At 33.0% G+C, this 15,221-nt stretch overlaps 1 protein-coding gene across 8 annotated transcripts in view; it reads left to right on the top strand.

Annotated features, from left to right (window-relative positions):
- Positions 1-15,221, top strand: part of CSMD3 (CUB and Sushi multiple domains 3) — a 1,209,558-nt gene that overhangs the window by 879,690 nt on the left and 314,647 nt on the right. For all 8 annotated transcript variants that reach the window (XM_054656949.2, XM_016959787.4, XM_016959790.4 and 5 more), the window contains 2 exons: positions 2,297-2,423; positions 4,151-4,353. In XM_054656949.2, coding sequence (XP_054512924.1) covers positions 2,297-2,423; positions 4,151-4,353 — 330 coding nt within the window. The remainder of the gene's footprint in view (positions 1-2,296; positions 2,424-4,150; positions 4,354-15,221) is intronic.

The following is a 15,221-nucleotide window of genomic DNA, read 5'->3' as shown; positions in this document are numbered from 1 at the left end:
AACAGAAGATGAAATTCTATTTTAGATACTGTTCTCTACTCGCAATGATTAATAGCTTTAACACTTGGCCTATGATTATAATATCCTGTGCTCATTAACCTTAAATATCTTCTACAGCTATGTTTTAGCCTCAGTCAAATAAGGAAACTTTTCTTAATTATTTAGATTATTTATAGGTAATTATATTTCTGAATCTTATTCATTGATGAAACAAAAATTAGTTTTTGAGGCACCATAGCTGGAAGGATTTAACCTGTATCTCTTCTTTAAACATTATATTTCATTTTATTCTGCAAACATAAGTTTTATACAGAATATGAACTCCAGTACTACAGCATATGACACTGGCTCATTTGAGGTCAAAAATGCCAGGTAATATTTTATAACAAAGAAATATGGGGGGAAACAGCTATGTTTAAGTTCAAGATGCAATATAGTGCAAAATTCTCCAATTGACTATAAATTAATCAAGAAGAATAAGTACCAACTCTGTTCTCAAATTAAATGTAATCAAATAGTGATAAATCATAAATAAATGATGAAAAATGAATTAATACAATTATGTTTACAGATTGTCCAACAGAATTTTTGTTAGAAAAAAATGAAAAACCATAAATGGTGATAACATCTTAAATACTAATATCTTTTTAATTTAAAAATCTCCCGAGTGTGTTATTGTAAATTAGATTAAATTAATGTTGCAATAAAAGGTAATATTCCCTTAGCCCTCCATGGGTATATCAGTGAGGGTTCTCCAGAGAAACAGCACCAATAGGATATCTCTCTTTCTCTCTGTCTCTGTCTCTCTCTTTTGTCTCTCTCTCTCTGTCTTCCCTATCCATCTATCTATCTATAGAGCTTTATTTAATTTAAGGAACTGAATCATGCAATGGTGGGGGCTGATAAGTCCAAAGTCCATAGGGCAAGTTAATAGCTTAGAAACTGAGGCAGGAGTTGCTGAAGTTTTGAGAAAGAATTTCTTTTTTTTCCCCCCAGGAAACTTAGTTGTGCTCTTAAGGTCTTCAAATTTATTGGATGAGGCCTACAAGTCAACTGAGTGTAGATGTTATCCATGCCTATAAAATAGTTAATTAAATAACTGGCACTAATAGCCCAGCCAGGTTGACACATAAAACTATCCATCACAGTTTGGTGCAATATAGTATCTAAAATTTTTGAAACAAGTTAACATATATGCAGCCTACAAATTTGAGCCATTAGATTCTAGTGTTATCAGGTCTCTTCCAAATGCTAAAACTTTCCTGCTTTGACCTTCTTTGGTCTAATAATAATAATAATCAAAAATAAAAAGTTTAATTCAGTTATTTAATCTAAGATAATAGGAAAGTTGTCAAAATCAAAATGGAGTCACTTGTGTTAAAAACTCTGACAAACAGAGCTGGGAAAGCCATAAGGGGAGGGTTCTCATGCACAAGTGCCTGATAACAAGAACTATCACAAAAGATTCAAATGTGTAAGGCATTCCACAGTGTTTTCCTTGTTTCTAGGGTTTAAAGACGTAGAGCAATATGCTAACTAAAATACTTAGTTTCTCTCTTTTCCAGTACAGAGACTCTTTCTAGGTTGTTCACTGACGTAAAATCACTCCAGTTATCACAACATTATTAAGTAGTATTAAAATGGAGAAGGAATCCCCTAAAATATAAAATTTTAATTATATTGCATGACAATACTTACATTCTTAGTTTGATAATTTTTATAAAAATTAGAGACCACATTAAATCAAAACCTAACTAGATTTTACTGAAGTAAGGAATCTAATAAAAAATGCCATTTTGACTTTTGGGAGAGTACAAGGGAAAGGGTTTAAAATGATTTAAAGGGGAAATAAAAGGACAATGAAATTTAGAAGGCCTGAGGGACTGCAGTAAAGATTAGTTTTTCTCAAAGGTGGGGTAGCAAGATGATGAATTATTCAGCCTGCAATTTGTTAGCAGTGAGCAACTTGCCATCTGTTTCCCTTTTAAAATTATCGTTATTTAACAACACATCTTAAAATGTTTGGAATCCTAACTCAGAGGTTTTGAGTGTGTCTTGTTTTAATTCTTTAAGTAGGTTTCAGTTTTATTGTCTTTTTTGTTATCTAACTTGAGACTCTATTATTTGATTGTATTATATGTTCTTGCTTCAGTTGATACTTTAAAAGTTTATACAAATGTGTACTTTAAGGAAACAAGAAAATCAGTATTCTTTTGTCTACTCATGAGAAATTTGTAGATTGTTTTGAAAAGATTGGCATTAAATTGTGGCTTAAATTTCTATTATTTTTTATCAGCTGAATGTGGAGGTCGTTTTAAAGGAGAATCATCAGGAAGAATCTTATCTCCTGGCTATCCTTTTCCATATGACAATAACCTGCGTTGCATGTGGATGATTGAGGTAGATCCTGGAAATATTGTCAGGTAAATGAATTTCATTTTCTCAACATTACTAGGGAATCTGAAGTACCTAACCAACCCCTATATAAAATTAATATCCATTTATTTCATTTTTTTTTGTTTGTTTTTCTTGAGACAGAGTCTTGCTCTGACATCCAGACCGGAAGGCAGGGCACAATCTCGGCTCACTGCAACCTCCTCCTCCTGGGCTCAAATGATCTTCCCACCTCAGCCTCCCCAGTAGGTGGGAATACAGGCATGTGCTACCAGGCTAGGCTAATTTTTAAATATTTTGTAGAAACAAGGTCTCACTATATTGACCAGGCTGGTCTCAAAATGTTGGGCTCAAGCAATTCTCCTGCCTCCCTAAGTGCTGGGATTACAGGTGTGAGCCACTACACCTGGCCCATTTTGACTGATATATAGAGTTTTGCAGATTATTACCCTAGTGCATCCTCATTAACAATTAGGAGAAATAAGAATAGAAGGGGACTGAATACCATTTCCTGTTGTCCTTGTCCCTAAACACGTTTGTGAAACACTTGCTCTCTGCCCATGTAATCATGTTAGATTTCCCTTTTCCGCAGAGTTCTTCACATTGTTACTACCCCTTAGATAAGTACAGAGTCATTATCTCAAATCAACACCAGTCTGACTTCCAAAGCTATCATAGGCTCTCAGTCCCAGCCTTACTATGCGGCTTTGGCTAGAATCATCCTTGACATATGAGCTACTTGGTGTGTTTTCAATAACAAACAATAACTTTAAAACTTAAGAATTACTACTTATATAAAGTAGTAATATAAATTCCATTTATATACAATGGAATTTCAGACAGGCTTCTAGGTGGTATACTACTATGCATTGATGGATGCAGTGTGAGTTGGTACATTACTTTTGCAAGGCAATGTGCAAACTCAAAATAGGCTACGCTATATCATCCCCAGTTTATTTTTCTTTAGTCTAAGTCGTGCATTGTTTTATATAAATATTAGAATTATTAAACTTGAAAGTAATAAATTCACCAGATTTCTGCAATTTCTAAAAATTAAACATTATTTGATGTTAAATTGCAACTTAAGTTAAAAGCTGTAACGATTCATGTATCAAACATAAATGTATTGTATGTAGAGTTGAGCTTGTCAATATAATTAGATTTCTAAATTTTGCACCAAGCACAAAAAGCACCCGATTCTAATTTTGTCTAGGTTAAACTTAAAACAGAATAGATTTAACATGAAACGTGGCAAAAGCATGTACTGTAGAGTCAGAAAACTTGAGTTCAATTTTTGACTATGCCACTCTTTGGGCAATTATTTCATTTATCTAAACGCCATTTGCCATATTTGTAAAATTAAGATAAAATTATTCATATTTCATTGGGTCATTATAACAATTAAACAAATAAAATATATGTAATGCATTTTGCACAGTGCTTAGCATGTAGAAGATTATCTATAAATGTCCCCTGCTGTTGCCCTAGTTAAATCCATGAACACGGGAAAGAATGTATGCCTGAAGTTTCTACAATTTGCAAAGGTGATGTAATAGTGTATTTAATAATATTCTAAAAAAACAAATTATATGTCTCAAGAAAAATATATTAAGAATATATGCTGTTTATGTAATTCATTTTTAACACATAGCAAAAAAGAACTATCTAGTAAAAGGCATAATGCACATTTGTTCTATTTTTTATTTAAAATTGAATCCTTGTTTAAAATAATCAGAGAAATATGGTTCTCCCACAGCTTGCAGTTTCTTGCTTTTGATACGGAAGCATCACATGATATACTCCGAGTCTGGGATGGTCCACCAGAAAATGAGATGCTTTTAAAGGAAATTAGTGGATCTCTTATTCCTGAAGGAATTCATAGCACCCTCAATATAGTAACCATCCAGTTTGACACGGATTTTTATATTAGCAAATCTGGATTTGCAATTCAGTTTTCAAGTAAGTTTTTTCAAAAAATTTCTTCAATGCAAAATAGGAAGGTGATGTAAATAGTCATGTTAACTTTACTGTTCAAAATTTTAATTTTAAAATTTTAATGATTTTAAATATTTGTGTTTCTAGTCTTCCTATATTTCTGCAGCAAAGGTAAAATATACATGGGAAAAAGGTAATACAATTAACTTTGAATATTAATTGTTGAGACTTCTCTCCACCTGTAAAATCATTTATTCTTAAAGTAAAAGTGGTGTTAAATTACTCAGCTAAAAAAAAAATTACATCACAAAAGCTTATAATCTGGAAATAGTATAAAAGTAAAAGTTTTAAAATATGAAGTTTTGCAGATGAGGAAGGAAATGACTACTTGCTATTACAAAAAATACAACCCTACATTTTTCCTGTTTTTTAAAATTATTTAAATATCTTAATTATGTATTCACAGACATCTTTGACAAAATATTTCAGATGGCTTTTAAATTAAAGATTTTCTATAACAATAATATGACAATGAAATAGCATTCCTTGTAAGTAATTACCAGTGTTCTTGTCTTGTTAATTTTTTTCTTCTCATGGCACTGCTAAGTGGCTAAATATATGTTGTTTTGTAAAAGAAATTTTAGTTTAGTTGATGGATAAAATGAATAAAAACTTAAAATTTTTAAATGCTATTTTAACTTGTTAATGCACATTGTCTCTTTGAGAAAATTATCTAATAGATTTTTTATCTGTATAGTCTTAAAAAGTCCTATTAACAGAAATGTATCAATGTTTCTATGATCAACTATGAGTGAAAACCAGTACTCTTCAAATGTGTCAGAATTCAAATTCTGGCTGTTTACTAACTGCTAATTTTGGGCACGTTACCTAGTGACCCGATACTGGGTTTTCTAGTTGACATAGGAATAACAATGCTCATCTCATAAATAAGTTATTAAATCTAACAGAATCATGTGTGCACAGTATTTGGTATTGAGTAGATAACTGGTACCTAATGAACTATTATTTTTACATAAATAAATGTAACATTGAAATGTCTTGAAAATAAATAATACAAATAGTTTTAAAAAGTGTGAAGGAAGGACTTTTGAAATCAGTGCCAACAAAATATACCGTTTTAGGTAAACAATTATACAGTTAAACAATTGCCTTGGCTGACTTTTTGTTTATGGAACACAATTATTCGCCCTACTAACACAAACGAATTATTTTGTACTGTATGACCCAAGCTCGTGTGAAAGAGAGGTATAAACTGAAAAGTCAATATCTCTAAATTTGCACTTTAAATATATATTTTGAGAAAATGGAATAAAATAAGAAAATAATCATATAATAGGTGAATATAAATGGCTCCGAATTAGAAAACATTTACCAATGAAATATTCTTCATATTTGTATATTCTACTCTCTACTGTTTATTTTTTTAAGTGGGAACAATTTTTCAGAGAGCGGCTTAATTTTAGTTATTTCTATTGTAGTTTAGCAATAAACAATTCTTGCTTTTACTTTAGATTAGTAATACATAGTGTTTTCCACTTAAATTGTTATTGCAATTAAATATCTGCATACAGTAATATGGAAAGGTGTCTCAAGCTCAATGTTTGCAAATGCAACTTACACTTTACACTCAACCTTAGCTGGTTGAGTGGAAACACACTATTTTAGATGCATTTCTGGGAATTTTTATTGTAGATAATCTGTGAAAATAGCAGTACATTTTTATATTTATTATATTTGTAGGGCACATTACAGTTATAGAAACAATATATTTCATACTAGAGCTTTAATAACTCTGCCTTCATAAGATTTTTTTAAGATGAATAGAAATTTGATCTGAGCCTTAAAACCAACCTATTGAAATAAAGTTACATTGATGGTTACTACATTGTGAATGAAAAATTAACCTCTTGGCTAGAGATCTTTTCTAAAACATGTGCTTACATAGCTTTTCAAGTGTTCAGATTTGAAATGGGAAAATATTCTTTTCATGAATGAAGTCTTGATGGGTGCCAAGAATCAAGTTAAATGCTTTATATACATAATCTCATTTAATTCTCACAAAAGCCATGTAAGATATGGTTATCATTCTCATTGCCCAAAGAAATACATTGATGTTCAGAAAGTCAGTTAATTTGTTCAAGATCATACAACTAGCAGATGCCTGGAGTGATAACTCAAACTCACATGTCTGAAAGGAGATTAATGTCATGCTTTGTACATACTAAATGCTTAGTAGTTATTATTACAGTATTATTATTCTAGATACATGCATTAATATGCCAGAGGGAATAGAAAGCTTTCAGTTATATATTATTAGCTGCAATGGAGTTCTACATTTTAATCAATTTGGTTTCCTGATTATAATTCCAAGCACCACATCAAAGGTCCCAATCTAAAAAAGGAGATGAAATATGAGTGAAACCGTGAGAAGAAATGAAGGAAAGCCGGAGTACATACATGCCTATTTGAAAGGGACAGATGCCCTCTCTGGTTCTAAGCATTTTGCCCTATAGGAAGACAGGAAAATTTACAAGTGGAATTTGAAATAAGAAATTTTATCTAAAGTCATCTAGTTTCTAAAGTATACAAGTGGTATTAAAGAGAATGTAAATGGACTATAGGCCACTAAACAACTACCGTGGGTCAAACTTGGCTCATGGGATCATGTTTGCCACTTCAGTGCTTTACCTAAATTCTTCTTCCCTAGATAAATCTATTTCATCCTACCCATTCATTCATATGTTCATCCGCTAATTCATTCACTCATTCATCCTAGGAGAGTCTATTAAGAACCAGGTATTAAACATATTTATCACTAATTAATTCTCAAACTCATCTTTTCATTAACTCAAGCAACTCTTAATTTCATACACACTCTCTCTCTCTCTCTGCTGCTTTCCATCACCAAACCTTCTTTTTTCTTTAGTGTTAGTTCTGCTCCCATGTGCTTAAATTCTGCTCATTCTTCCAGACTCTGTGCCAAGATCCCTTTTCAGTAAAATATTTTCTTACTATTCTAGCTCATGCTCCTTCCAGTAGTTGTATTTCTTTTTCCCCAAATAAAGATCAGTATAAACGGCGTAGCAATTCATTGTTCTAGAAGTTTTTTGGTTGTTTTTTGTTTTTTTAGAGACAATGTCTTGCTCTGTCACCCAGGGTGCAGTGCAGTGGCACAATCACAGCTCACTGCAACCTCAACCTCCTAAGTTCAAGTGATCTTCCCACCTCAGCCCCCCATGTAGCTAGGACTACAGGTGTGCACCACACTTCACTAATTTTTATTTTTTTTGTACAGATGAGGTCTCATTACGTTGGCCAGGCTGGTAATGGTATTTTAATTATGGTGCCTTTGCGCCCCCAAATATATTAATATCATGGATACCTTTGTCTCTTAAAATGTCTATATAAAACACATATTTTGTACAGGGTGATAATATAATTTACTATCCAAACTTAAGGTATTTTGGAGATTAAAAGCAAGTGCTAATAAAAATTAAGCTCAGCAATAGGCACAAACCAGGATGCTCCTACACAATCAGGAAGTATTGTCGTTTTAATTGTCAGATTTTATTTGAGCCCCCCTTCCCCGATTAGTACAATTTAATTCCATTCTTCTTTTGAGCAAATAGCTGTCCATTGAAAGTCAAAATAATTAATTAAAAATAATAAATCAGGCAATAGTAGCAGAACAGTCTTCACCAATGAATGTAACAGGTGATACGTGTTTCCCCAAACTTGGTGCAAAGTAAATTTAACAGAAATGTGGGTCACAGACCAACTTGATAATCATCAAGCCACTGTCGGCAGCCTCATGACTTTTATTTCATGATCCATTCATCCTTTGTAGAGTCTGTTGCTTTATCTCTTGCTGTTATTGTCTGCAAGGCACTTTTGCTTAATCAGAGCTACTTAAGTCTAACATTGCCACTTCACGCTGTCCTATGTGCTGTCCTCACTTCTCAGCAGTCAGCTTCTATATCCTCTGCTTACATTTTAATCTGCCTGTCTCATTCCACTTTAGTTCCCCAGGGAGGTTATCATTGGGTATCATGCTGTCATTTGCCCACAGAATAGTAGATTCTGACAGAGCATTTTCTATGCTCTTCACTCTTTGACCTATCTGTTGAGAATCTTCCCCTGCTGGGTAATACAAAATGCTGAGGCCCGTAGCTAATACTGTTGAAAAATCTCAAGGAAATATATCCCTTAGCCATGAGAGGTTGAAGTTCCCCAGCTTTAACCGATTGCATGGTGCCCCTGCCTTTGTTCTCATCCTTATTATTGTTCCCTGCACTGCTCTAACAGTCGACTAGCCACTCACTTCTTTATCCCTCCAGCAAAACTTTTCTCCACATTTCTACCTGACTGATCTTTCCGAAATACAAAATTGGACATCACTTCTCTGTTGAAAATTATTTAATGGCCACACAAATCTAAACTCAACACTTTGGCATGACATTTAAAGCCTCCAGAATATGTCCCAACCTACCTGCCAGCTTCACTCCTCACTATTCATTTATATACATCCAGAGGTCTAATTAAATTGTCCTGAAAGGACAATATCGTCGCACGTTTCTACTGCTTTGCAAACTCTCTTCCATATTCCTGAAACACTTGTACCTACATTCAAAATTTGTACAATTTTAGTCATTTTCCAGGACATAAGCTAAATGCTACTTCTAGTAGCAATGAACTACTAGACAGAATTACTTATTTCCATTTCCACATATGTACTGCTCTTCCCTGGTTTACTAAGGACAGTCCTCATTTATGCCTGTTGTCCTGGCATTCTGACTGTTTTGACATTTATCCTGTATTTTCCCTTTTTAACAAAGTGTCACTATTAATAGTTCATTAAAATAAGCCACAGTGTATTTATTAGATCCCCGCTTTGTGACATAAGTTTGCAGTGCTCAGTAAGTATAATGCATGGTTACATCTGAAAGACAAATACTATTAGGTTGGTGCAAAAGTAATTGTGGTTTTTGCCATAATAACTTGTATCTATTTCTCAACTTTTTCCAGATGCCAGGTGATTAACACTTACCTTTCAAGGATAGAACATAGGACACTTAGAGATAAAATGAAGCATTCTTAGATATGAACAGGTCACCCATTCTGACCCTAGATGGTGGTGGGAAGAGCATTTATTATTATTTTTTATTATTTATGTTTTGAGCCGGAGTCTCGCTCTGTCACCCAGGCTGGAGTGCAGTGGCACGATCTTGGCTCACTGCAACCTACACCTCCGGGTTCAAGCAATTCTCCTGCCTCAGCCTCCCGAATAGCTGGGATTACAGGCGCATGCCACCAGGCCCAGATAATTTTCTGTATTTTTAGTAGAGACGGGGTTTCACCATGTTAGCCAAGATGGTCTCGATCTCCTGACCTTGTGATCCGCCCACCTCAGCCCCACCAAGTGCTGGGATTACAAGCATGAACCACTGTGCCTGGCCAGGAGGAGCATTTGACGTTGTTGCCCTGACAGATATTTTGTATAACAGATAGTTATGCTACAGCATGTATTGTGGTTTGAATGATACGTAAGACTGCCAGGCCATGAATTGGCAGGATTAGGGGGAAATATGGGAAATATGTGTTCTTGAAGTATGTGTAGAAATAGAGACTGAGCAGTTGATTTACAGACCTACAAAATAGAGCCTGAATACTCATGCCATGAGTATATATGCTGTTTATTTTATTATGTAAATTTGGAACTAATTACTTTATCATTGAAATATGCTGTATTATCTTGCAATAGACCTTTATGGCAGCAATGAGATTTTAAAAATTAAATGTTTAATGAAAAAGTATGTACTGAACATTCATTTCTTAAGAAAGCTGATATCCACTAAGATGTCCAAAAGGAAAGTCAGTTCTGCTGAAGGGGCTGTCAAGAAACACCCAAGCAGAGATCAGCAAGGATTCAACAAAAACCAATCCTTGTGAAAATTGAAACGAAACCAAAAAGATAGCAGAAAATGATCCAGAATAGTTTTTTAATCACTATTTGTAAATCCAAGAATTTCATACATCCAGAAACATATTTTTTTAAAAAAGCAGAGAGTAGCACATAATCCCATTTCAATAAAACTTATTTAGATAAGTGATAAAACTTTTTTAAGAGGGAAAATCATGCACTGATCATTTATTTAGCTGTGTGAACAGAAATTAGTAAAACATTGAATTAAATGAAACACTATTATTTTGTGTATCATGTTTACATTTTATAGGCTAGTGAAGAGGGCAGTTTTATTAATATATGCCAAAATATGGATCAGATTGAATGGTTATTTGAAGCCATAATAATGCATTAAATACATCTTCATCATTTTAAAGTACCTGATATATTAAATATGTGTTAATCATTTTACAGTACCTATCTTCAACAGCCACATTATTTTTATTTCAATTTATTTTACTGTGGTAAGAACAATTAACACGAGATCTACTTTTTAAGCAAATTTTTAGGTGTAGGGTACATTATTTTGGTTATAGGTACAACACTATGTAGCAGGTCCCTAAAGCTTATTTATATTGCTAAACTGAAATATTATGCCAGTTGATTAGTAACTCTCATATCTCATCTCCCCTAAGCCCCTGGAAAAAACCATTTCACGCTCTGATTCTATTAATTTGGCTATTTTAGATACCTCATATAAGTGAAGTCATGCAGTAGTTGTGTTTCTGTGACTGGCTTATTTTATTTAGCATAGTGTCCTCAAGGTTCACTCATGTTGGTGAATATTGCAGAATCCTTCTTTTGGAGACCAAATCGTATTCCACTGTGTGTCTTTCCCATATTTTCTTAATCTGTCATTAGACAATTAAGTTGTTTCCAACATCTTGGCTATAGTGAATAATACTGCAATGAACTTAGGAATACTAATACCTCCTCGAGATCCTCATTTTTATTATTTAGGATAAATATCTAGAAATGGGATTGTTGGATCGTAAAGTAGTTTCATGTTTAGCTTTTTTGAGGAATCTTCATAATATTTTCCATAGTGGCTGGCACCATTTTGCATTCCCACCAATAGCATGTAAGAGTTTCTATTTCTCCATATTCTTGCCAACACCTTTTTAAAATAAATAATAACCCTCCTGACAGGTATGAAGTAATATATTATTGAGATTTTTATTTGCATTTTCTTGATGATTAGTTATGTTAACCATTTCTTCATATACCTGTTGTCCATTTGTATGCCTTTTTTATAGAAATGCCTATTCAAGACCTTTGACTGTTTTTTATCAGTCATTTGCTATTGAGGTGTAGAGGTTCCCTATGTCTTTTGGATATTGATCTATTATTAGATGTATGGCTTGAAAATATTTTCTCCCATTCCATAGCTTGCCATTTCACCCTGTTGATTGTACAGAAGCTTTTAAGTTGGATGTATTCCTGCTTGTTTATTTTTGCTTTCGTCACCTATGCCTTTGGTGTCATGTCCGTGAAATCATTGTGAATACCAACGTTATCAAGCTTTCTTCTCTTTTTTTTATTTCCTTCTGGAAGTTTTACAGTTTCAGGCCTGGCGTTTAAGCTTTTAATCCATTTTGAGTTGATTTTTGTGTAGGCTGTAAGATAAGGGTCTAATTTCATTTTTTGCTTCTGGATATCCAATTTTCTAAATACCATTTGTCAAGAAGACTATCCTCTCCCCTTTTGCATTCCTGATACCCCTCCACCACTGTCCACACCTTTTTGTTGCCCTGTCTTATGGTGTGGACCTGTTACCGTTTCATAGATTTATTTCTGGTCTCTCTATTCTCTTCCATTGTTCTATATGTCTCTGTTTGTGCCAGTACCATACAGTTTTTATTATTGTACTTTGGTAATATATATTTGAAATGAGGAGGTCTGATGCCTTCAGTTTTTTATTCTTTTGCAAAACTGATTTGACTATTCAAGTTATTTTTGGTTTCATGTGAATAGTAGAAATTTTTTTTCTGTTTACAATCCATGAACAGAGGCTGTTCTTCCAGTTGTTTGTATCTTTAATTTCTTTCATTATTGTTTTATAGTTTTCAGTATACAAGTCTGTCACCTCCTTAGTTAAATTATTTCTAAGTATTTTATTCTTTATGAGATTATTTTAAATTAGATTGTTTTCTGAGTATCCTTTTTAGATAGTTCGTTGTTAGTGTATATAGAAACACAATTGATTTTTGTATGTTAATTTTGTATCCTGAAACTTTATTGAATTTATTAGTTCCAACAGTTTTTTTGATAAAGTCTTTAGGATTTTCTATATATGAGATTGTGTCATCTGCCAGCAGACACTATTTTACCTATTTTTTTTTTTTTTCATTTTGGAGGCCTTTTGTTTTTCTTGCCTAAACTACTCTGGCCAGGACTAACAGTACTATGCTGAATAGGAGTGGGAAGTGAACATCCTTGGATTATTCCTGATCTTGGAGGAAAAGTTCTCAGTTTTTTTTTTTTTTTCCCCAGACAGTATGATGTTAGCTGTGGTCTTTTGATATATGGCCTTTATAATGTTGAAACATTTTTCTTCTTCTATTCCTAATATATTGAAGATTTTTTTTTTAAGAAAAGGCATTTAATTTTGTCAAATGCTTTTTCTGCATCCACTGAAATTATCATGTGATCATGTGATCTTAATCCATTATTCTGTTAATGTGGTGTATCAAAATAATTGATTTTTGTATATTGAACTATCTTTCTGTCCCAGGAATAAATCCAACTTGGACATTGTGTGTGATCCTTTTAACATTTTAATGTGCTGTTGGATTTAGTTTGCTAGTATTTTGTTGAGGATTTTTGTACATGTATTCATCAGAAATATTGATCTCTAGTTTTCTTTTCTTGTGATCTATTTTTCTGGCTTTGGTATCAGGGAATATTGCCTTTACAAAATTAATTTGGAAATTTTTTTGTTTGTTTTTGGGTTTGTTTTGTTTTGTTTCAATTTGTGGGGGTTGGTGGGAAGAGTTTGAGAAGGATAGAAATTAATTCTTATTTAAACGTTTGGTAGAATTCACCAGTGAAGTCATCTGGTCATGGGCTTTTCTTTGTTGGGAGATTTTAAAATACTGCTTAAACGGCCATATTAACAATGAGTCTGTTCAGGCTTTCTATTTCTCATGATTTAGTCTTGGTAGACTGTATATTTCTATAAATGTGTCCACTTTTTTTCCTAAGTTATGCAGCTTGTAATCATATAATTGTTCAATATAGTCTCTTATGTCTCTTATTTCTGTAGCATTATTCTTTCTTTTCTGATTTTATTTATTTTAGTCTTATCTCATTTTTCTTGGAATAGCTAAGGGAATCTCAACTGTGTTGAGATTTTCAAGAAACCAACTCTAGTTTTATTTTTTAATTGTTTTTCTATTTTCTATTATGTTTTTATATTTTCTTTAATCTTATTTCCTTCCTTCTGCTAACTGTGAGCTTCTTTGTTCTTCTAGTTCGTTGAAGTAGAAAGTTAGGTTATTTACTTGAGACATTTTTCCTTTTTATGTAGGTGTTTATTGCTATGAACTTCTTACATTGTCCTGTTTTTTCTGTTTCCCGTGCATTTTGGCATATCGTGTTTTTGTTTCATTTGTCTTGAGGTGTTTTCTATTTCTCTTTTTTATTCATATGTAATAGTTGTACATATTTATGGAGTACAAGGGATATTTTGATACACGCATACAATATGTAATTATCAAATAAGAGTAACTGGAATATTCATTATATCAAACATTTGTCATTTCTTTGTGTAGTACATTTTAAATATTCTCTTCTAGCTATTTTGAAATATAAAATAAATTCTTAACTATCATCACTCTACTGTGCTATTGAACAACAGAATTTGTGCCTTCTGTATAACTGTATTTTTGTACCCTCTTCATCCCATTGGAATGCTGCAATTCCCAGTATCTAGTAACTACCATTTGACTCACTATCTCCATGAGATCAATTTTTTGTTAGCCCCCATATATAAGTGAAAACTTGCAATATTTGTCTTTCTGTGGTTGGCTTATTTCACGTAACATAATGTCCTCTAGCTCCACCAATGTTACTGTAAGTGACATGATTTTATGTTTTTCCTCCCCGTGGCTGAATAACATTCCATTGTGTATATATAGCACATTTTCTTTATCCACTCATCAAATGATGGTTGATTGAATACCTTGGTTATTGTGAATAGGGCTGCAATAAACATGCACGTGCAGCTATCTCTTTGATATACTAATTTTCTTTCTTTTGGATAAATACCCGGCAATGGTAATGCTGGATCATATGGTAGTTGTATTTTTAGCTTTTAAGGGAAACTCCATACTATTTTATATAGTTGCTGCATTAATTAACATTCACACCAACAGTGCATGAGCATTCCCTCTTTTTTTTGCATCTTTCTCAGCATGTTATTTTCTGTCTTTCTGATAGCCATTTTAACTGGCGTGAGATAATATCTCGTTGTGGTTTTGATTCGCATTTCCCTGATGATTAGTGATGTTAAGCATTTTTTCATTTACCTGGTGGCCATTTGTATGTCTTATTTTGAAAAATGCCTATTCAAAGCATTTGCTCAATTATTAATTGGATTATTTGTGGGTTTCTTTTTGTTTTGTTTTGTTTTGTTGTGTTTTTTTGCTATTGAGTTGTTTTAGTTCCTTATATATTCTGGTTATTAGTCCCTTGTCAGATGGGCAGTTAGCAAATATTTTCTCCCATTCTGTAGGTTATCTCTTCACTCTGTTGATTGTTTACTTTGCTTTACAGAAGCTGTTTAGTTTGATATAATCACATTCGTTTAGTTTTGCTTGTGTTGCCTGTATTTTGAGGTCTTACGCAAAAAATATTTGCCAGAACTAATGTCCTGAAGTATTTCCCAATGTTTTCTTCTGGTAGTTTC

Source organism: Pan troglodytes, chromosome 7 (genome assembly GCF_028858775.2).
Source record: "Pan troglodytes isolate AG18354 chromosome 7, NHGRI_mPanTro3-v2.0_pri, whole genome shotgun sequence".
NCBI classification, from domain to species: Eukaryota; Metazoa; Chordata; class Mammalia; order Primates; family Hominidae; genus Pan; species Pan troglodytes.
Note: the sequence above shows the minus strand (reverse complement) of the source record. Positions and strands in the feature narration are given on the sequence as shown.